Here is a 23747-nt window from a genome sequence, read left to right on the forward strand (position 1 = left end):
CCTTTATCCATCCCGGCAGTGACAGTCGGGTGCCAGAGCTAAAGTCTCCGTCAGGAGGACTTGCCGCCCTGCCCACCCCTGTTCTCTTTTCACCATCCCCTTGACAGGAGGCTCTCTCGTTGCCCTGTCATCTGAGTGATAGGAACAGCTTCCTTACCCTTCCCCCACCATGGCCACACCCACTGGCTGGCTCAGGCCCCTTCAGAATCCTCCTCACACCCCTGTCACTCCTGCCTTGATCACCTTGTGCCCCTATGCCATCCAGTACATTTCTAAACCAGGCCGCTGCATGGCCACTCTTCCTATCCCTTCCCAAAGCTACCTCCCTCACCTGGTGTGGAGGTGTGAGGGGTTCTCCTCTGTACCCTAGAGTCCAGCTCCTGACACTGGACGTGAATTGTCATCGAAACAAAATGAGAACATGCACTGCCTGGGTACTCTGGCTCTGCCCCCACCCTCTGACATTCTAGAATTCTCCCAGCGGGCTCTGCCCAAGATGTGCACCCCATGTGGAACTGGGGAGACTGAGAGGCAGGGAATACGTGAAAGGTTACAAGCACCTCTCAGCCTAGGAACTGCAAAATGATACACTTTTTACTCCCCTCATCCAAGACCCCTTGAAAATATGGGGTCAGGTCAGCCATCAAAGAATTGTCACTCAAAGTCTTGCTGGGCTGACGGCTCCTGGGCCCACTATCTGGAGCCCAAAGGCCAGGCTCAGCATCCATGACACCTTGCCCTCAATCGCCACATTTGGAATATCTGTGTGGCATGTCTGCATCTGAGAGAGTGTATTCCCTAGCTTTAAACAGAGCCAAAAGAGGAGTCTGTGACACCCCCTTTCAAAAGTCCAGGCATACCACATGTGGGCCCTACCCCCATCTTACCCTCCCTTAATGTGAGCCAACCTCAATCACTTATAAATAGAAACCTCTGTACATATATCTACAGTGACAGGATGAGTCCAGACACTAGTGACAAGCAGAATTGTCCCTATCCTGTCCTCTCTTGGCCTAAAAGGCCGACTACCCCAGACTTTCTCTGTTCTTCTTCCAGATTCTCTCTGTTCAGCTTCCCCTGCCCTATGTGCTGCCATCTTCCTTCTCAAATAAGGCGTTAGCACCTGCTCTTATTGGAACTCAAAACTAAGAAGCACAATTAGCCTGTGATGCCAAGACCCCAACTCACAGAGAGGCTCCAGATGGAGCACAGGGCACAGGGGTCACCTCTTTTCAGAAAGATAAGAGTGGTCCCCAGACACATCTTCTCAAGCCCTTGCTCCCCTCTAGAAGCCTGGGGCCATCCTTGCTCTCCCTCACCTGATAGCTGCCTGGTGCTGAGTCTGAAGATTCAGCTACCTGTGGGCTCCCCCCAAGGCCTTTCTCTCTGTCTCCAGGAAGAAGAAAAAAAAAAAAGAGACAGCATGGCCCACAGCAGCAGCCCCTCCCGTCTCATCCACTTTTACTCCATCATGACTTCCAGGGAACATTTGATAAAACACAAACCTAGTCCTGTGACCTGGTTTTAAAAAAAAAAAAAATCATTGCTAAGAACCTATCAACACAAGCCAGATTTCTTCCCCCCACCTCTCAGGATCTGAGTCCCCCACCCCACCCCCACCCCCACCCCCGACACCCCCTATTTCATCTCTTGCCACTTGTTCATCCATTCCCCATCCAGTACCCCACTCATTCTGAAGGCCTGCATTTAGGTTTTACTGTCTGGTACCCCTGGCCGGTCCCACTCCCTCAGCCCCTCGCTGCATCTTTAGATGGCTGCACCCCGCCTGTCCTTCAGGCTCAGCTCAGAGTCCCTCCCTTCGCAACTCCACATCCAGTGACTTGGCAGTGGTGGGAGCATTTACACCATGGAAACTTGCAAAGTAGGTTGGGCTTGTTCGTTTTTTTTTTGTAGTACTAGAGTTTGAACCTAGGGTCTAGGGCATGCTAGGCGAGCTCTCGAATCTAGAGCTGTATTCTAAATTCTCCTTTACTTAAAATAATTTCTTCAAGACTAGAGAGACATCTCAGCCATTAAAGGGCACTTAATCCTCTTGAAAAGACACAGGTTTGGTTCCCAGCACCCACATGACAGCTCAAAATCATCTGTAACTGCAGTTCCAAGGAATCTGACACCTCTTCTGACCTCCATGTGAGCTCCTGAACATGCATGGGGCACAAACATCCACTCAACCGCACACACTTACATTGAATAAAATAAGTAAATGTCTGAATTTTTGTGATGAAGAATATCAGTAAACTGTCCAGGCTGGCCTTGAACTTTCAATCTTCCTGCTTTAGCCTCTTGAGTAGCTGGAATGGCCAGCACCATTAGGCCTGGCTTATTTTGTTTTGTCAAGGGTGGCTTGTTACACATTTATCAGCACCACCGCATAAAGCCAACTCTGACATGTAGGATATGAGTATGGAGTGGAAGGATGGATGGATGGGTGGGTGGACGGGTGGATGGATGGATGGGTGGGTGGACGGGTGGATGGGTAGATGGATGGGTGGGTGGGTGGGTGGGTGGGTAGGTGGATGGATGGATGGATGGATGGGTGGATGGATGGATGGATAGATGGGTGGATGGATGGATGGATAGGTGGGTGGGTGGATGGGTGGGTGTGTGAGTGGATGGGTGGATGGGTAGATGGACAGATGGGTGGGTGGGTGGGTAATTCACCTTTCTGGACGCCTTGTATTCCCCTCTGGTGGTGGGTCACAAGCCTTTTCTCATCCTAGAGTCACAATATCACTTTTCTTGCTCAGGGCCTCCTCAGTGGTCCTGTTTGCTTCTCCCTCTCACTAATCTTCCTGGTCACACCAATACTGTTAGCTAATGGTTACAGGGTAAGGGGAATCAGCAGAGAGTGGTGAGGTGAGCATGGCCCCAGCCTTGAAGGTCAGGTGACATAGCAAAATGAAGTCCCCTCATTAAGAGGCAGGTGGGGAGGACAGGCACTGTCTCCAGCAACAAATCTGAACAATAAGCAAAGCAGATGGCCATAGGAGAAGGCAGCCTGGGGAGGAGCAGAGGCCTGGGGCTGCACTCACAGCATCACCTTCTCCAGGGCTCCCCCAAGCTGATCAATACCAGAATTGACGGATGCAATGGCTTTATTAGGAGCCTCATGGGGGAAAGCAGGAGCCTGGGACCCAAGAGCCACCGCAGTGGCATCTGCGGAGCCTTCCTACCGATCAGCTCCACTTCCCCTGCAGTCAGCTCCATCTGAGGCCCACGCTCCCCTCCTTGTCCTCCTTTGAATCTGGACCTCTGTCTCTGTCTTCAGTGTCCTCTCTGTCTGTCTGTCTCTCCTCCCCTATCTCTGTCTCCTGTGCATCGGCCCTATTCCTGTCTCCCCCCCAAATCCCTCCACATCTCTGTCTCTCAGCCCTGTGCACTTTCTCACTCTCCTTCCAAAACCCCCTTCAGCCTACTCATGGCCCAGATGGTGGCACATTCACGCCACAGTGCCTGCAAGCACAGGACCATGGCAGCTTCTGCAGTTTTATGACACCCTCTCCACCCTCTGTGTTTGCCAGGCGTCTGTCCAGCGTCTGGGGACACCCACTCACCCCCTTGGGGCCTTCAGCAACCAGGTCCTAGGACAAACTTATCCCTACAGAAGATGCTGCCAGCTCAGAATGAGGGTTTCCTATTACTGAGGGCTAAGGGGGAGCTGGGGTTGTCTCCTCTTTCCTCAGGGACATGGGTAAGGAGATGCTGGAAGCACTTCAAGTAATGGCTTTTCTTTCCTTTGCAAAGGGGGCATCCTTCTTGACATCTAACTGAAAGCCCTCTAGCTGCAGTTTCATCTGCCTTCAGCCTGTCTGACTCAGCTTCTTCCCAGTGCAATCAAAGCCTCCACCAGCAGCATCTGGCCGGGGCGGGCAGGGACTGCTGGATGCAACCCCCACCTGGGGCGGGGGAGGGAAGGGCACCAAAAAATGTGCTCCCTTGGGAGAGAGGGACTGAGTGAAACAGAGGAGGTGACAGCTCGGGCTAGGAGATCCAAGGTGGGAAAGGGTTAGGGGTTGCCATCTCTTGGGTCACAGGAGGAGAAAAATGCTGTCCCCACCCTCCCCCAGCCACCTGGCAGAGTAGAGCACCTCTCTGCAGGAAGGCTGGCAGAGCCGGCATGTGCATACATGCCCACGCCCCACGCAGCCTAGACACAACACGCCCACCCAGTGCCATGCGTGCCCACCCGCTGGCACTGCAGCCGGTGTGTGGTTCCACCCATACACACACACACACACACACACACACACACACACACACACACACACACACACACACACACCTCGCTGACACAGGGGAAGAACAGTGTGTAGCATGGCTGCTCCATACCAGGTTATTCAAGCAAGAGAGAATAGAACCAATGGGGTGTGATAAATGAGGGTAGCGCCTGGCCAGACGGGGCAGTTCAAGCAAGAACCAAATGCTCATGACATTTCCAGGGCAGAGGTCAGTGAGGTGAAGGTGTAGGGGCTCAGAACCCTCTGAACAGTGAACATGTTGCTGGATTCACACACCCTGGGCTCAACCCCTATTGGTTGAGACGCCTCTCCTCCTATCATGCCCAAATGTCACAAGCTCTCAGTGCCTCTAGCTCAGCATGGGGGATCTGGAGTGAGAAGTGCATATGCTCAGTTCCAAACCAGGAAAAGTGAGGGTCACTTTTCCCTCCCGCCAATTCCCTCCCTGCTACCTCAGGGTGGCAAGCGCTTGCTCCCAGATGAACAGCGTAAGAGACAAAAGCATTGAAGGACCTCCACACAGTACCACTGGCTAGTCTCTTCAGACAGACAGCCCAGCATCTGTGTGCAGGCCAGTGGAGTTTCCCCTTGCCCTCCCCGTGCCCCGCACCCCCCAAAAAAACCAAACATGGCCACACATTCCACCTGCACAGCTTGGAGGTAGCTTCCTCTCCTCAGCCCAGATCCTGTCGACCCACAGAACAAGCTTCTCTCTTCCACATGACAGTCCTCCAAATATTTGAAGACAGCTCATTGTGCCTGCTGAGCCTCCTCTTCTCCTGACTAAACACCCTGCTCCTTGGAGCGGCTCCACAAGCTCACTGATTTCAAGCTGCCTGGCCATTAGCAGACACTCTTACCTACCCAGAGCCACCCTGGTTCACAGCAAGGCTCTGTCCTGAGAGGCCAAGCCAAAACTGCCTTGCTGTTGCATCCTGATATTCTCCCAGGCACAGCCACTCAACACTACCAAATCCCTCCTCGCGTCTACCTGCATTACCCTCCTGCTTGCTAATCACCCTCTACCTACTAGCCTGCCTTGCCCAAAGACCCAAGTCTCTTCTGGTAGCTTGTTGCACACAAAGCCTCTCATTTCTGAGAAGCCTTCACAGACAGAACATAACCTGCGCCGCCTGCCTGGGCAACCTCCGTGTTCAGAAAGCATGCAGCATCGGTCGTGCTCACCCTCTAGAGACCCTACCCATCACTTCATCTCTCTGTCCCCTTCTCCCGGCCACTCCAACACAAAGAGGAACAGACAGCGCTACGGAAGAAGCAGTTGTCTGGAGCCAGCTGGGGCCCCATCCCTACCTGCTCGTGGTACTCGATGCCCATGCTGAGTGTATTGACCAGGATAGCGATCATGATTCCCCGGCCAAAATATTTGCTATCTACGATCTTCCGGAATGTGTCACAGATCAGCCTCCAGAAGGCCAGCACAGGGCTAGGCTCTGCATCCGGGCCCAGACTCCGCCGCCGCTGCCTTCGCCGCCGCTGCCGTCGGCTGTGGGGGTCCCGGAGGTCACTATGCTGAGCGTCCTGTGTGAACTCATACACAGCCTCGCTGTCTGAGTCAGGCATCTCGTGGTCAGCAGACTCTGGCTCGCCTGCTCCCGTCCGGGCACAGTAGGGGCAATTGTCTGGCCCGCAGGCTCCACTGTCTGCCTTGGAGCAAGGGCTAGAAATTTTGCAGGAGCTATGGCAGGCTCCTGGAACAAAAGAGTGTAGGTATTAGAGGTTCAAGGTGCTCACAGGGAGCTCCCCAGCCCCAGAAGGAATAGACTGGAGGAGGAGGGAGGCTGGGGTTCCAGTGATGGGTGTGCTAGGCACTTCGTGAATGGGGGTGCTCCTGATAGTGAAAGATGCCAGTGTCGATAGCACCCAATTGATGGTCACTTCTGAGGATGCTAGGATTGAGGCCGAAAGGTAGTCACCATGTCCCCTTGTGGTCCTGTAGAGCCCCCTATGTCTTACGAGCTCTCTACCAGGAACCTACACCATCTCCTTTCCCTGCAGTGTAGGCCTGCACCCACACGATACTGAGTAGCATTTCCCAGGGGGACCTTTGGGATCCACCCACACATGCACACTTCTCACCACACAGACCAGACACACATGCATACATACTGTGCGCATGTATAGTGAGCACATGCTATTTATATACCACAATACGCATGCACACCAAACACGTGTGCCCCAAAACAGTCATGCCGTCCCATGTTCATATACCAGACCCACGCACATATGTGCGCACACCAGCAAGGGGCACCACACCCAAATGCATGTAAGCCAGACCCTCATATACACACACATGGAACTCCCCCTTCCTTCATGCATATATGTATACCGGGTATGTTCTGAATACACACAGGGATGTGCCTCCAATCTAAATCCTGTTTGGGTCAGAGAACATGAGATATGAGTGACACCTCAGAGGGCACCCAGGTAAAGCAAGCGTGAGGAAGTCCTTGGCTCAAGGCCTGACCTGTAGTAGACACAAGATGACACGTGCCCCTCTGGAATGCATCTGTGTACCACAGGACAGCAGTAAGCTCCTACAGTAGTGATGCCCTCAATGCTATCTACTATCCAGCGGGAAGTAGAAGACCGTAGGTGAGATGTGACTGATGCAGAACCCGTGGCAGGGCAGTGGGAGGGCTAGCATAAAAACCTTTCACTTTGTGTTCTGTGGCGACACTTTCCAGTCCCCGGGGGACATCTCGCTTATCCCATTGCTTTCTGTCACCACATCCTCCCTGAAACACAGGCCCCAGGCTGTGTCTGCATAGGTAGCCTGCCCTATGTCCCACCCACAGGGAGGCCGGATTTCAGCACTAGCTGCTCCTTCTCTGGGTCTCTCTGTTTACAACAGTCACCTTGTGAGGCAGCAGACTGCCACAGTCACACACCATTTTCCACCCCCTGCTGAGCCTCCGGGACAAAGGACACAGACTGGGCTGCAGGGTCACATGATCTCAAGGGTCACACTCACCAATCCTCCTAGCCAACCCTTTTCCTTACGCATACAGCAAGGGTGCATGTAAGCTTATTACCAACCTGTCCAGAGGACTCAAGCCGATCTTGCCTGCAAAGCGTGTGACAGGCACTCCATTGGGCAGCGGTAGTTAGATGTTATGGCCAAAGGCATAGAGTGCAGCCCATGGTAGGTACCCATGTGTGGCAGCTCTTATTATCCCTACGTTGCAGTAATATGTACAACAATCATAATTCCCATTTGAACAGATGAGACAATTAGGGCTCAAAAGAAATAATGGAACTGGTTGAAAGGTGCCAGGGCTACAAGAGGCAACGTGAGGAGCTGGAAACTGGGCCCTGGGGCCCTGGGCTCTGGGCCCTGAGACTCTAGACCCTTAATCTTCTAAATTACCACCCGGGCTCCAACTGTGGGGTCCCAGCACACCCACCCACACTCTCACCAGTACTCTGTGTCTCCAGTAGCTTGTGCATGGAGTTGAAGGGCCCAGGTGGGATGTTGAGGCTGGTGAGGGTGGGGGGCCCAGGGCTGGGGGCCACCTCCACTAGTGCCTTATCCTTCAGCATCTCTGGTGGAGGGCTGGTATGCACAGTGGGGTATACCTTCCCACTGCCCACAGTCCTGCCAGACGCCTCCGATGGGGACCTGGGAGGGGGTGCCTGGCAACGGACTGGCTCCAAGTGGCAGTCGGCATGGTAGAAGCTGTGTACAGACTCCGCACCCCTCGGAGGGCCCCCAGAGGGAGTGGGTGTAGAGGGCGGTGGCAGCATGAGCCGGCGAGACCCATTGGCATCCCTGTCCTGGATCTCTGGGCTGGCCCGGGGAACTCTGAGCGTCCCATTACCCAGGTGGTAGTGGTGATGATGGTGGTGATGGTGGTGCACCAGGTGGTGGACAGACAGACGCCGGTGTGAGCGAGAGCAGCTGCCACTGGGCTGGGGCTCCTGCCCACCAGGGGTCACTGGGCTGCTGAGCAACCCAGCCCGCACACCTACAGCCCTAGAGACCTGGGCCAGCCTGCGGGCTGCTTTGCGGAGGATGTACACCAGGTACTTGAGCAGCTCCTCATAGCAGCTGCCTGGCTCGGAAAAGCTGGCCAGGGTGCTAGCATTGGACAGGAATCGTACGCGCTGCTCCCGCATCAGCTGGCTTTCCCGCTGCTTGGTCTCGGAGAACTGCGTGGCAATCACCACCAGGCACAGGTTGATCATGAAGAAGGAGCCCACCTGCAGGGGTGGGGACAGAAAGAAGAGATGTCCTGAAGAAAAGCGAATCTCAGCGCCAGCTGCCACAATCAATGGAGTCCCTGTGGGCCAGGCATGGAGTTTGCGACAAGCTAGGCCTTATCCTATTTTTATTGTCATGATAATATTGGGAGCAGACACTCTGGCATCCTCCCCTCTGAGCAGTGGATGAAGCTGGAGATCAGAGAGGTCAAGAAAGTTGCCTGAGATTACTCAGCTAATACAGGCCAAGTTGGGTAAGACTGAAACAGAAGCCCAGTGGAAGTTCAGGGTGTTGCTGCGTACTTTGCAGTTCCCTGACTTTGAAGGTGTATATGCATGGAGACTCGAAGGCACCTCCCCAGTTTCTATTAGGAGAGAAGGCTGCCGAAGTGAACGCAATACTGAGGACACAGGACCTTCCACTTGGATTAACCCTTTGAGATTTACTTATAATTCTCCCATTCGTTTTGATTCTTGCTTTGTGACCTTGGGTGAGACTCTTAACCACAGGACGTCAATATCCCCACCTAAAAAGGGGGGGACTCTACAGACTAACAAAACCACCATTCTGACTTGCCCATCATCCCTCCTCAGTTCCCGTCTCCATGCCTCAGTTTCCCCAGGACCCTGGGTAACCAATTGTTTAGACAACAAGCCTGAATGATAGAAATAAATATTTGCGATGACAAAGCCGGCTCTCCCTCCTCCACTCTAGCTCATGTCCTAGTAATTATGATAATTAGCCTCACTAGTGTGATTCCAGAGAAGTGTTTGGGAAGAATTTTCAGGAGGTGTGTGGGAGGGTGGAAACTAGGCCCCTGATGTCCCCGGCTACCTTCCCCCCACCCAAGCAAGCCTGAGGACAGCAACAATCTATCAGACTGAGAGCCGCTTGCTGGAAGTACCTGCCTCACTCTTGTGGTAAAAATCAGGGATGGTACAGGTGCCCAGCCAAGCTTTGCCCCAAGCCTGGTCATTCTTTCCCACCAGGGCAAGAAGTTACGGAAGCCTAGCCCTTTCTCAGAGTCTACACGCTGTATCTCTCCCCGGGAGTAGCCACATTCTGTTCTCACCTCTCGGAAGCTTGTCCTGGGTCCTGAAAGATCTTAATCTCACTCTTAATTGCATTCTTTCAGTATCTGACCCTCCACCTGGCTCTGCAATTGGCCTCTTTGGTGACAAGGAAAAAAAAAAAATGGAAGGGCTAAAGTTGGAGTTGGTAACCTGGAGCTGACAACCCAGCCTTAGCCCTAACTTCCTATATATAAAATCTTGGACCAGTGGCCAAGCCTCGAGAGCACTGAGTTCTCACTTAGAAGCCAGGGGCCACCAAGCATCCCTGAGGCGGTCACCTCGCAGGAGCGTATAAAGAAGAACGGCCATGTCAGCATTGACAGCCCGCCACAGCCTGGAGAAGGCACATGGCGGGGGCAGATAAACGAAGGGAAGTGGTCCTTCCTCCTTGCTTAAAAAACAAAGATGGCAACGAGATCACGGTAAGGATGAGACGCCCAGCCCTCAGGAAGTGCAGGGAGCAGTGGCTGGCACACAGTAAGTGCTCAATAAATGTCAGCTGTAAGTAGTAGCCATGAAAGCATCAACAGCGACTGGTAGTGATTAAAATGATTAAATGATGCCGCTTTGGCCTGTCTTCTGCCTCCATAAAGCCTTGGGATTTCAGAGCTGGAAGGCATAAGAGATCTCACGGCATTTCTTAACACTGGTTGGAATTTGGGGTGCATGGTTCTTTGCTTGTAAACGTTTCAGGACGTTTAACATCTTTCTCTTTTCCAACAGAACGCCGGCAGTGCTCCCCTAGAGGCTCATGAAGTCAGAAGCACACTCGGCCATTTCTGAGCACCCCGAAGGAAGGTGACCGATAGCACTGTGGCTTGAGAACCCTCCGCTTTATGGGTCCTCAAAGAGGATGGCTTGCAGAAGGCCCTGACAGTAGCAGGTGGCCTTGATCTTGGATTTCTTCCTAACTCACCTGGTATCCTTCCCACGGCATGGCAGATGCCGTCACCCCTATGAGACTCCCCTCTATTCACTGTGTGTGTCCCCCACGGTCTCCCATTCCCACGAGGGCTGGAGGAGACACTCACGATGATGAGGAGAATGAAGTAGATGAAGTTGTAGAAGGAATGAGCATCCATCACAAAGTACATGATGTCGACCCAGCCCTCCAGTGTGATGACCTGAGGAGGAGAGAGAGAGAGAGAGAGAGAGAGAGAGAGAGAGAGAGAGAGAGAGAGAGAGAGAGAGAGGGAGAGAGAGAGGGAGAGAGAGAGCTGATTGTGGCTGGGGACCACTAAAGCCTCCTTCAGTCTGTTCCACCAAGGCTCTAGCCATCACCCTAACCCTGAGGATGAGCACTCCCAGGTTGTACGTTGTCCTGGGGACTGTTCTGGGCGACATCCCTGGGCCCACGTGGCCCCACCTGGAAGATGGCGATCCAGGCATAGCCGATGTTGTCAAAGTTGATGGCGCCTTTGAAGGGGTTGTGCTCGCCTGCAGAGCAGTTGGTATAGTATTGGTTCCAGTTGACGCAGGTGGTATTGCTGGAACTGTTATAGGCCTCGTAGTCCAGACCACAGGGAGGGCCTCCACCACCTTCCCCACGCAGCGTGGGCACGCTCCTGCAGGACCGCATGCCGTTCTCCCGCGGCTGTGAGCAGATGAAGGGACTCTCATCCTCATTCTCTGTCTGGTAGTAAGGCTCCAGGTCCACGCTCAGAGGGCTGCAGGGTGAGGGCGAGACAGAGATAAAGCTGGGGAGTAGGATTCTCCGCTGAGAAGCCAAGGAAGAAAAGGCTGGTGTAGGTGCACCCAGACACACAGAGGGCAGGCCAGGCCTAATGTGGGAGAGGGGATTGGGCAGAGCAGGGGTTTGTGGGTAGGAATGGGCGTGCACTAGAGGGATATGAGGAGCTTGCTCAGAAACTTCAAAGTCCAGAGAGGTCCACAATTCTAGAGACGTGGTTTCCCCAACATTGTTGCAAGCCAAAAATCACAGGAGGGGTTTATTTCTCCATCCGCCCCCTTCTTCCTTTGTCTCATGCATTCCAGGCTGGCCTCGTACTCCGTGTAGCCAAATTATTGTGAACTGCTGATCCTCCTGTCTCTGCCCCCTGAGTGCTGGGGTCACAGGTGTTCACCATAGCATCCAGTTTATGGGATGCTGAGGATCAAACTCAGCCGTGTGTGTGTGTGTGTGTGTGTGTGTGTGTGTGTGTGTGTGTGTGTGTGTGTGTGTGTGTATAGTAGTAGTAGTAGCTATGTAAGCACTCTACCAACTAAGTTATACCCCTAGGCCTCAAGGAACCGCCCTCCCTCCCTCCGTCCCTCCTTCCCTTCCTTTTGAGGCAAGGTCTCTCTATGGATCTACAGCTGACCTGGAACTCAGTATGTAGTCAAAGGCAGCCTGTAAGTCAGAGAGCTACCCAACTCTGTCTCCAGAGTTCTGAGAGTAAATATGGGCACCACCTGCTTGGATTCTAGGTGGTGGAGGGGGGCTTTTAAAATGCCTAGATCCAAGTTGAAGCACAGGTCGATGCAGTGGGAATCTCTGGAAGAGGGTCCCTGGGCATCGGGGCTTTAAAAAAATGCCCCTGGGTTATTCTCATGTGGTTTGAGAGCCAAATGCATGCCAGATATGGAGAACAGGTATATATCAGTGGCATCAGGAAGCCAGGCACTAAGGTACACAGCTCCCTAGTCCACCACCCACCGACTCTACCACTCACAGGCTGAAATTCTCAGGGAGGAAGCATCGGTTTCGAAGAAGCCCTGCCCACAGCTGGACGCCAACGATCCCGAAGATGAAAAAGACGAAGAAACAGAGCAGCAGGACATTGCCCAACATAGGCAAGGTGTCCAGCAGCAACGTGACGAGGATACGCATGCCTGTGGGGGCAGAAGGGACGTGCTGAGGCTTCCAGTCTCACCCAGCTAGGCTGAGTGACACATGCCTGGCAGTCCTCCCCAAGGGGGCCCACTGGGGATGCTGAGAAGGCCCAGTTTAAGCTGGAGAGGAAACTGGCAGATACACCTAACTCTCCCAGGCAGCCCTTGAAGCCGCCTCGGTCCACCCATATTAACTGTTGTATGGTGCCACCACCTAGCCAGAGGCACTGTGCTTTCCAAAGGCCTCTCAAGTTCTGAGTCCCACCTCACTCGCTCTCCCAGCGTCACCGTGGGGCTGATGATATCACCCCCAATTTACAGATGAGAAGTCTGAGGCTCACAGGAGTGACGCCGAGTTTGTTCAGGATGAGAGCTGCTAAATGTAGGCGCCAGGGCTTAAATTTAGGCTTTCATGCTTCCAAATCCTGCTCCCCAAGGCACAGGCACACACACACACACACACACACACCCCTCCCGCCTCCTTCTCTCACCAGACACAGTCACTTGACCTTCCTAAATGATGGCCCCAGGGGGCCACTAGGCAAACTAAGATGGACCTGGGGGCAAAGCTAGAAGGCAGCCAAGATGACCAGCGCTTCACCACGTTTCTAAGCTCACTTCTATACCCCAGCCCTGGTCCCTGTGTTTCCTGCTGGGCCCGGATATTGAAATCAGGGTCTGAAGAGATATAACTCTGTCTTTTGGGGAGTACAGCCATTAATGCTCCCTCCAGGGGCAAGGCCACTACCCCCTACTCTCAAATAAAAGCCCTTGTTAGGGAATCCATTCTTCTTCCTCATTCCAGGTCTAGGACTCAGTAGCCCAAAAACTTGAACTAGCCTTCCAGGAGACCCAGACTTCCAAAGCCCCTGTCAAATTGATGGATCTCTATTGGCCCACTTGACCCCCAAAGTGCGTTGTGTGGCCCTTGCTCCCCCTAGGGCAAAGGTTCTAAACAACAGGAACACAGCCACTGATGAACCTCCCTGGTGTCTACAGCCACCTGACCCTGACCAGTCAGCCAGTCCTTGTCTCCCCTGCCCCTCCCCCCAGCTCTTCCCATCCCCCTTCAGCTCCTCGGAGCTCCAACTGGGATCAATTCCTCAGGGCTTGCATTAAGGGAATTACAGCAGGAGTTACTCTGAGGTCTATCAATCTAGTAGCTGTCACCTGAGGGAGGAGGCCAGCCACACCTCTCTTCTGGATTTTCGGTTAGCACCAAGCGCCATCCAAACACCACGCAGACCCCAGGCTCGCTCAGCAGCTCTGCCCTCCCAGAGATAACTGCATCACACACACACACACACACACACACACACACACACACACGCAGACACACACACAGACCACACACACACACACACAGACATACACAGACCACACATACATGCATGCACACACAGATGCAGACACACACACACACACACACACACACACACACACACACGCACACAGGAGGCTACTGCAGCATCAGGCATAAAGTCAGGCACAGTGCCCCATCCTGAGGCCCCTGTGAGGACCATCTGCAGCATGTGTAGGTTGAGGATTTGCTAAGGGGGCCTGCAAAGGGGGGAGGGGCAGAACATCAAGGGAGCTGGAGCTGCCAAACCTTTGCTGGCTCCAGAAACCAATGCGGTTTAATTTAGATAATGGTGCCGGCAGTCACTGCAAGAGTTGGAGGGTGTGTGTGTGTGTGTGTGTGTGTGTGTGTGTTTGCTTGCAACCACAGCCAGAGGGTAAGGCGTGCAGCGGCCTTGTCTTGAGAGAAGTCGTATTTAGTGCACCAACGAAACCCCCCAAAAGGCCACTGGCACTTTGTGTCCCCTCCTGCTAGTCTGGTAGTCTCCCCACTGGACCCCACCCACCTTTATTCCCCCTGGGAAGGGGTCATCTGAAATGTTTCTAAGATTCTTGTCCAAAGCCTAGCTGAAATGAGTGGGATGGAGGTTTTCCCAAGTAGCTTTCCTAGAGATACCACCAGGCTTGGGGGCTCTGACTGGGTCCCTACTGAGCCCTTTTCTGTCTCAGCTTCAAACGGTCTGGGTCATGATGCATGTGCCACATTTCCTATGAGGGCCCTCTGTCCAGGGGTGAGGGCTAAGGGGTCACTCACTGGGCACGCGGTTAATGGCCCTGAGCGGTCGCAGCACACGGACTGTCCTGACTGCAGAGAAGCTGACGTTCTGCAGGTCCAGCGAATACTCCAGCATCCTGTGGGGAGGGGCCAGGAAGGAGGCCCTTTGAGTTTGAGGCCAACTCCATGTGAAAGAGGCCAGTGAAGAATCCTGCTGGGAGACGGCAGGATGACCTAGGACTCTCCCCTCTCCTCCACCAAGGGAGGCTGAAGATCAGCTCTCTGTCTAGGGCCCAGGGACACCCCAAAGCAGTGACAGTCTCCTCAGACACAAAGAAGGAAGACTGTGGGATTCAGAGGGCAGGCCAGAGCACTGCAAGCAGGTGGCCTTGGCTGAGTGGGACAGCCAGAAAAGCAAGAGATCTGCCCACTGCTCTCCCACCCAAACCCAAGCCCTCACCCTGCAATAACGATGAAGAAGTCCAGCCGGTTCCAAGTGTCTCCCAGGTAACATTTCTTCCCAAAGATGCCCAAGGCCACCATCTTCACCACCATTTCCACGGCAAAGAAGGCGAAGATGAAGTCATCGAAGGCCTAAAGTGGGAAGGAGGGGGACTGCTGAAACTGAGGAGAAAGGAGGACACAGCAACCCACCCAGAGCCCAGCGGGTGGATCAGGGCTTTTGGTAAAACAGATCAGGGCATTAGGTTCCGAGAGAGCCACTCACTCCTTCCTCTAATACACACACACACACACACACACACACACACACACACACACACACACACACACACGCCACTCACCTGCAAGATCCGGCAGCGCTGGGAGTCACAGGCAATGTCCTCACACGGCCTGAACATACCCAGAGTCACACAATTCAGAAGAATGACCAACATGCTGATGCGCTCGAACCAGGTATCAGGTGTCAAGGAAACAGCAATCCAGAGCCTGTGCTGACCTGCCTCCCATGCCATACCCGACACTCGCTACCTGTCAATGACCGCCCCGATGCCTTTGGGAACACAAGTGAAATGGGTGGGTCCGGGCCTACCGTGGTCATTTTATCTCCCTGTGCCCCGTCCTCCTCGTTTATAAGGTGGAGAAAGCCATAAATACCCTGACTATTTGCCCAAGCCATGTAGGGAATAGAATCGATTCTGGGTCTGTGGAAATGCCAGGCTCCAGGAGTTTGCTGTGAATCTGGTCCCTCCTCTCCCTACCTCACTGGGTAGATGTGAGAAGCAAGTGAGATAATGTATGCGAATGTGTTACACAAACCTACAGTCGGATTAAGCCCGACTTACAGTTTACCACGCACTTTCACACAGTGCCACGACTGCTGCTCACAACAGCCCCATGAAGCCTCACAGGGTGGATCGTTTCATCCCTCCCCCCCCCACACACACACCCCAAGGACATCAAGACCCAGAGAGCTGAAGCCAAGTCATGTGCCAAACTTGCTCAAGAAGCCAGGATGAGACGGGAGGCTTCCAAGCTCTCTGTCTACTCTGCTTTCTTCTCTGCGGCACAACGTCTCAGGCAGGCGAGGCAGGAGGGTGGGGACTCATGATCACCCTCCTGGTACCTGACAAGAAAGCCCACATCTGCAGCCCCCCAGCCCCACCCTCCACCCCACTCCCAGCACTTCACAGGAGCCCCCCTGGGGGCTCTCTCTCCAACCATCAGCTCCCTGACTTCTCAAAGTCTTCAGCCTTTAGTCGCATCCATCACTTTTGGATCAAGACTACAGTCTATGCCAGGCCCAGCGCTCAGCACAATCGCCGGCTGTATAGAGTGCACAGTAGCCGTACACTGTGAGGCCAGGCTGCCGCCATCTCTCTCTCTCTCTCTCTCTCTCTCTTGTACCTTCTGACCCAGCAGCCAAGAACAGAGGGAATTCTTCCTAAAGCATGAGACTTTATGCATGATGAGTTCTGTTGGGTGGTTTACCTTCAGTCCACTGGCATTAGGATATACAAGATGACCTCTGGCTAAAGAATGTTCCAGGCCCTGGCCCCCATAGATATACAACCAGACAGCCTAATTTCCTCATGGAAAAATACGAGGCAGAAAGAGCAAAGAAACCAGAGACAAGCAGAGTTTAGAAGAGAAAGAAGAGAGGGTTGTGGCTGCCTGCTGCCAGTCCACTCAGGCCCCGAAACCGACCCTTCCTGTCTTAGCCTTGCTTCTGGAATGAGAAGGCATGAAGAACCGATTGGTTCAGAGATCTAAAACTCATCCACCCAGCTGGCCCCCACCGTACCCCACCTCTGTGCTGAATCTCCAACCCTGACCTCTCTCTCTCAGCTACCTTGAAGCTCTCGTCATTCCTGTTAGTCAGGCTCTTTTCTCTTGGGTGCACATCTGTGTCACCACTTGTGCCTAACACCCTAGAAGTCCTAAGACCTTTCCGTTTTCCTAATATCTGTCCCTTAAAAGAGCAAGAGTGAAAAATCAAATCAAACCCTTGCTTTGAATCGGGCAAGTAGGTGAGAGGGGAAATGAATGTGTTTCTATGTGGCTGTTTTCCTGAATGTAGCCCACAGATTTCTCTCCAGAATGGGGGTCAGCCAGGGGTCACGTTGGAAAAGGGGGGAGGGGGGAGGACAGGGAGGAAGCCACCACTTGGAAAGGAAAGGACTCAATTACCTTTAATAACTGGTCTGTTTCCTCCAAGCTGGCCCACTCCTCCCTGCAGGAGAAGCAGGGTCTAGGAGGAGCCCTTAAGAACGCTGGTCGGGGAGAAGGGCTCCAGGATATCTTTTTGGATATCCAATGACAGTGACTCTTCCGAGTTAAGTCACCCATGTGTTCGGCTCTTCTCTCTTGCTGGCTATGGGCTCCTAGCAGACAAGGGGACTCTGCTACATCCTTAACAACACCCACACTACAGAGCCCAGTGTAACATGTAGTCCATAGTAACTGATCAGGAAGAATGAGTGGATGCATTAATGCATCTATCTGTCATATCTGCCTATCTAGAAGCCAGATGTGCCTCTTCATTCATGTTTTCCTGCTGCTTTTCCTTAACCGTGAGATAAGGAGGAACGGAATTGACCTCACGGAGAACTGGAACCTCGGACAACCCTATATCAGGCTCTGAACCAAAAGTCCCTTCTCCAGATCCCTCGGCAATCCAGTCTGCACCCAAGTATATACAACATCCTCTGTGCTAGAGCTTCCCCGTCACTGTAGGTAAGTATAAAGGGACTGGCAAACCTAAAACAATCTGAATAACGGAATATCTAAAAAGGGGGGTCTTTCACCCTCCTCAGGGTGGGGCTTGTTTCCTTGGGAACATGGCAGTATGTCACTGTGTGATGTTCTTCAGTTGCCATGACAACCAGAGAATGTGTCACCAGGTGGTGTGGATTTGTTGCCATGGTAATTAAAGAGACAGCCCCCCCCCCCCACTACACATTCCTTGCCCAGACTGCTCTCTTGTCCTCATGCAAGGAAAGAGAAGCAGGGAGACCCACAGGTTATCAGGTTTGGGGGGGGGGGGAACCATGTGACAGATCCCCATGGTAACCAAGGGAACGGGGGACACTGGTTGCCATAGTGACTATGAGAGACCTGTGCGGTCACATGTCTACTGTTGCTATGGTGACTGTCCGGGCTGGAGTGGATCCCAAAGGGTGGGAGCAGGAGAGAGGAGGATCTTTCTCCACCCCACAACCCACCATCAAAAGCAGAGAAGAAGAGAATGGCAAAAGAGGACCTCTCAACCATCCCCCCCCCCCCCGCCCGACACCCCTCCCCGCCTTCCTGGGAGAGGGAAATAGAGCATGTTATATCCACAAATGAGTCTTCTCCATAGGCTTTTTGTTTTTTTAATCTAGACAGAGCTTTTGCCTAGATTGGCAACCATAGATCTAAGGCCCTGGGCCCAGAGTGTGAACCCAGACAGCAAGCAGGCCTTCTAGCTGCCTCTCTCCCTCCCAGAAGTCTGGAAATGTGAGACTAAGGAACACTGAGGAGGAAATTGGCCTGGACCCAGGAATTCTGGCCTTCTAGTAAGAGTTGGGGGATGGGGGGGGGGAGGACCTTGCCTCACCCATCACACAAAGAGGCTGGTAATCTATGAGATCCAATGCTCCCTGGAGTATAAGAAGGTTCCAGGGTACAGCCTGATGGCCTGTGCTTAATTTTTTTTCCTCCAGAAAAAGGGAATCCCCAACAGAGGCCCCCTCCTGCTAACTACCCTCTTTCCCTATGCACCCCCTGCTCCCGTGTGTGGGTGTGTGGGGAGAGAGGTTTCCAACTAAACTGAAAACTGAAGCCTGCCCGAAAGGCAGCCAGCCCCACCCAGAGACAGGAGACAGGAGACACAAGAGAAAGAAGGCCACCGGAATCTTTGGGAGGGGAAATAGGCCAGAAAGCTGATTCAAAGGTCTGTGACTCGTGTGTGTGTGTGTGTGTGTGTGTGTGTGTGTGTGTGTGTGTGTGTGTATCCGCGCACACAAGTGCGCGCACGCATGTCTGCGTGTGTGAGCAGTATGTCTGTCACCATCCCGGCTAAGGCAAGCAGGGCGGGGTGAGAGCTGGGGCGGGAGCAACAGAAGGGGGGCAGGGTGGAGGGGTAATCCCAGGAATGGCTCCAACTGGCACTAGGGGTGATGGGGAGTCCCCCAGCAGTGGAACAGAGTGCGTGCAAAGGAGTCAATATGACCCAGAAGATAGGAGGATCTGGGACAGATTGCCAAAGATCCTCTGCCACCCGCTCCCCAGTTCCACTTAATTCTCTGCCCCAGCTCTTCTCTCCGGCTGGTCTAGGGTTTGGAAATGGGACGAGGGAACATATGAAATTCAAGCAATCCCCTTATGTGTGTGTATACACACACCACACACCACACACACACACACACACACACACACACACACACACACTTCCTCTGGGGACCCAATTGTGAATCTTCCCTTGGGAAGAATCGGAGGACTTGGGGCACTGGGACAATGGCAAGGAAAACTACAGAAATTCCTAGGGCCTCCTCCCTCCTGGAGGCACACACTCACACACACACTCACACACACACAGTGACGCACAGCCCCACACTCACGTTCACTTCTGGAAGCCATTAGGACTCTTGCCTCTCAGGCCTCCCCCTTCTCCTGGCAGGCTCCCCTCGCCTTCTCTGGCCCCCCTCCCACTCCTCCTCCCTCTCCCCCCCCCCCTCAGCATCCCAAATGCCAGCCTGTGATTTCCAAATGAGAAAAAGCTGTGCTGGGCTCCGAGCTTGGAGAAACTCCTACACAAACTTCCAGATGTGACACAACAGCCCGAGAGGGAATGCTCAGGAACTCCTTCCTGGGAGGGGAAAACGCACGCCCGCCCCGCACACTGTAAGAAACACACTGCAAAGGCCAGCATTCCCCTGTAACCTGGGAGGCAGTAGCCTGCCTGGGGGATGATTTGGGACCATGTCCCCTGCACTAACCAGTACAGGAACATATATACTTTTGTGTCCCTTCTTCCTTTGGTTGTCTCCCCCTAAAACACCACACACACACACACACACACACACACACACACACACACACACATACACCCTTCCTACCTGCATCTAGATCTCCACTCTAGGAAATCTGGCCTCCTAATGAGGCGGCAAGAGGAAGGGGCCACGAAAAGTATGGTAAGAAAAAGACTGATTAGCTTCAGTTAATTGGGGAGAGGAAGACTGTCCTCCAGCCCCTCAGATCAGTGTCTTCGTGACCCACATTATGGACTCCGGAAGCCAACGGACGCCTCGCAGACATGAGAAAGAGAGAAGTGAGAAGGCTAAGGGGGCGGCAAACTTGCCCTTGTGACTTGGGTAGGATGGGCACAATGCGGGTATTAGTCCAGGCAAGACCCTCGACCAAGAAAACGCTCTTCTAGCTGGTCTAGATATAGGGAGATAGGTATACACACCCCAAACCGCAACTCCCCAGTTTGGGCCCTGCTCCCCTAACCTCAAGATGAACACTAGACTTCCACCTCTCTTCCCTCTTGCAAGCTTGGCTACTTATCTCCTTCCAGGAAAGCGTTTCCCTTCAGATCCTCCACCTGGAGATTAGGGCAGAGAGTGGGCAGAGATGCTTGCCAAAAGCTCTGTTTTATATACCCTAGGGGGTATATAAGGAGAGAGGAGACAAGATCTTCCATACACCCCTAGGACTCCTGAGAAAGAGAAAACAGGGACTGCTGGAGGCTCCCCATTCATAGTGAGGTTAGGGGTGAAGAGGGCTTCCTTTCCCATCTCCATCTCTGCCACAGAGATGGGGACCTTGGGATGGAGGCTCATAATTCAGGATAGTAGTTAGAGACCACAGACCTCACAGCCCGCTACTCTCCTTTCTTCAGCTCAGAGAGAAAGGAAGGGGCAAAGGATTGGGAGGGGTGGTTAGGGGAGCTTCTCAAAGACTCACAGAGTGTAGAGCAGGGGGTGGGGGCACTCAGCTTATATCCTGCTTTGCGCACTAGAGGCAGCAGCGCTGCAGAGGGCGGCAGCAAGCTTCCCACTGCCCCTGTTCTCCAAAGCAGAGCCCGATTTGGGCTCTCAGCCGCCACAGAGTAAACCTGGAATCTCCCACCCTGAGTCCCAGAGAACGTCTGGGCTAAAAGAAGAGACTCAGAAGAGGCTGTCGGGTTACTGGGATAGCAGTACAGCCGACCTCTACCTTTCCGGTACCCCAGAGCTGGATGTCAATCAAACCAGTGCTTTGTGCTACGGGTTTTAGGAGGACTAGGTTCCCTGACCATGCCAGGCTAGTCAGAGGTGAGAGTGGGGAGCAAAATTCATCTGCCAGGAATGTGGGGCATGTGCTCCCAAAACCCATCCAGAAGACTAGGCTTGGGGTGCCCGACCTCAGTCTTCCTTAGTGAACATCGTGGTCCGTCCTCCTCAAACCTCCCCCCCCCCCCCCCCCCGCCCAACACTTTCAGACGACTGCGGTTTCCTATACCTGGTCTACCATAAGCTGGAACACTCTGATTTGTGAAAGGGAGGCGTAGTGTGGACAAGCTTAGTCCCATCCCCCACTTGCCGGAGCTCTTGTCAGTCTCTCCCCCCTCCCGCGCCCAAGGGGGGAAAAAAACCAGCACAAAACTCCCCAACCTAACCTTAGGCACTAGACATCAGATAAAGAATTGAGGTGAGGAGGGTGATGACTGCACTGGGCTCTCTCTAAAGGGGCTCCAGTCCAGTTCTGGGGGCAGACAGCTCCCCCTTCGTCACATCTTGTTCTCGTTCTGCACCCCTGACATCAGCCGCCGCCGAAATCTCCTTGTTGTGCCTCCAACCCGCGGATTGGGAGGGTGTTGGGGGGACAGGACCTGCTCCCCATTTCCCGCTAGGTCAGTAAAAACCTCAGTCTTAAGGACCAGGTCAGAGGGCTAGACCCTAGAATCCGCCGCAAAGTTTGGGGCGGGGGCATAAGGAAACCCCAGGAGATTGCGGTCTCCCCTCCTCCGTCCCCGCAGCTTCCTCTCCACCCCTGCCCCCAAACTCGAAAACCAAACCCAGCTCGCTAACCCGCGGCGGGCGGGCTGACGGAATACAGAGCCCAGGCTCCTGAAGCTGCCCACATCTGGAGGATGACGACCCTCCTCTGCCCACATCTGTAGAGTATCCAGCTGCGTACCAGAGGGTCAGGTCGCCTCTCTTTTCCCAGCTTGGATTTCAAGCCCCCCACCCCCCACCCCCGCCCAAGGAAGACTGAGGTGTGTGTATTCGGAGGTGGGGCTCGTCTGGGGTACCCACCAGTTTCCGCTTCTACTCGGACGCCCCCTCCCCTCCTAAGCAGTCCCCTCTCAACTGTCACAGTACAGGCTCACTTCTCCAACTCACCTGGCTTTCGGTCCCCTGTGGCAACACGGCCCGCCCCCCTATGGACCCCCTAGTCCGGCCCATCGCGGTGCCCCGAAGGATATGGATTACAGACCGTGCGGAGACACCAGCTCCGCGGGCGGCTGTCCTGGCTCAAGTAGAAGAAAACCACCGGGGCCAACGCCGGGTACGGCAACCCCTCCGCCTCGGAGTCCGCGCTGCCCGGGTCCTTTTCAGTCGACCCTGGTCCCTGCTGGACCCCGGCACCAGACAGGTCGTTGAGACGCGCGAAGCTCCGGGGCTGCCCCGATTCCTCGGCGCCCGCTCCATCCTCCTCCTCGTCCATCCTTTGGCCAGCCGGGGCCCCGGGGGTCCGAAGAGGGGCGAGCGGAGCCCCTCAGAGGAAGTGTCCTCACGCAACCGGGGGACCCCGGTGGGGGAGCATGTGGGGGGCTCTAGAGAGCTTGTTGAGCCCCCAGGAGGGCCAGTTCAGCCCAGCTTCCCCTGCCCTCAGGGGCATGCTGCCCGCGGGGCTCCGGGTCTCAGGGAAGCCCCGCCTGGCGAGAGTCCCGCTTCCCCTGGGTTCCCGGGGGCTCCCCGACTAGCCCGCCGGCTTCCCCTCACTTTGTTCCGGCTTCTTCGCTTCGCGCCCAGGCTCCGGTTGCCCGAATCGGCGCTACCTTCGGCGAAGCAGCCCCCAAGAGGGGGGGGGAGGAAAAAAGGGCCAACCGGTGGAGGGCGGGGGTCCGGGGAGGGGAGCCCCCTCTTCCCTCGGCGCTGCTGGAGCTGGATCTAAGGGGTCAGCATCGTCCCGGCTCCGCGCCAGAGGCGGCGGGGGGAGGGGAGGAGGGATCTCTTTGGGGGTGGGTTTGGAGGGGGTGGGGGCTGGCTCCTTCCTCCGCCCCGCGGCGGGTTAGAGGACCGGGAGGGGCGGGGAGACCGTGGGGGGCCGTCCCGGGCGGGGGTGGAGGCGGAGATGTCGCCGCCGCCGCCGCCGTGGCTGCCGTTGCCGTAGCTGTCGCCGGCGCCACTGCCTCCTCCTCCGGCCGAGACGCTGAGCGAGCGAGCGAGCGAGCGAGCTAAAGCGGCGGCGAGGAGCCCGGCGCACACCACAGCTGGATCCCTCACTCCAACTTCAAGCCTCGGCCCCGCCTCTCCCCAGCCAACCTCACAGCCAATCGCCGTGCGTCACCGGTCCAGAGCCGCCCTTCCATTGGTCGGCCGCCGTGCCAGTGCGGGAGGGGGTACCCGAGGAGAGAACCACAGCTGGAATTCTGTTCCCACCCCAAAACCAGGACCGCCTTTCTACCCTCCTCTTGCCCCTGGGTTCGCTCCCGAAGGCTGAGTGCGATCAGACAGTTGCCCAGACCGAACCTACTTTTCTATTGGTCTCTGGGGTCTCTGGGATTCCCCTGGAGGGAGCCTCGAGAAATCAAGAGTGTTTGGCATAGGGTCCTGGGGTAGTCCTATGGGTTTCTA

At 54.6% G+C, this 23747-nt stretch overlaps 1 protein-coding gene across 32 annotated transcripts in view; it reads right to left on the reverse strand.

Moving 5' to 3' along the window:
- Positions 1-23396, reverse strand: part of CACNA1G (calcium voltage-gated channel subunit alpha1 G) — a 68172-nt gene extending 44776 nt beyond the window's left edge. For 16 of the 32 annotated variants that reach the window (XM_084750757.1, XM_084750752.1, XM_084750758.1 and 13 more), the window contains exons 1-8: positions 15264-15373; positions 14921-15054; positions 14500-14597; positions 12227-12386; positions 10921-11221; positions 10586-10678; positions 7697-8480; positions 5571-5968 (exon numbers count right to left, since the gene is read on the reverse strand). In XM_084750757.1, the coding sequence (XP_084606883.1) occupies positions 5571-5968; positions 7697-8480; positions 10586-10678; positions 10921-11221; positions 12227-12386; positions 14500-14597; positions 14921-15054; positions 15264-15356 (2061 nt within the window). In that variant the 5' untranslated portion in view covers positions 15357-15373. Of the gene's footprint in view, positions 1-5570; positions 5969-7696; positions 8481-10585; positions 10679-10920; positions 11222-12226; positions 12387-14499; positions 14598-14920; positions 15055-15263; positions 15383-22379 lie in introns of those variants that run through there. The other 16 variants (XM_084750766.1, XM_084750763.1, XM_084750764.1 and 13 more) reach the window with 5 other exon arrangements.
- Between the last annotated feature and the right edge of the window lie 351 nt (positions 23397-23747).

Source organism: Acomys minous (assembly GCF_964271855.1).
Source record: "Acomys minous genome assembly, chromosome: 12".
In the NCBI taxonomy this organism is placed as follows: domain Eukaryota; kingdom Metazoa; phylum Chordata; class Mammalia; order Rodentia; family Muridae; genus Acomys; species Acomys minous.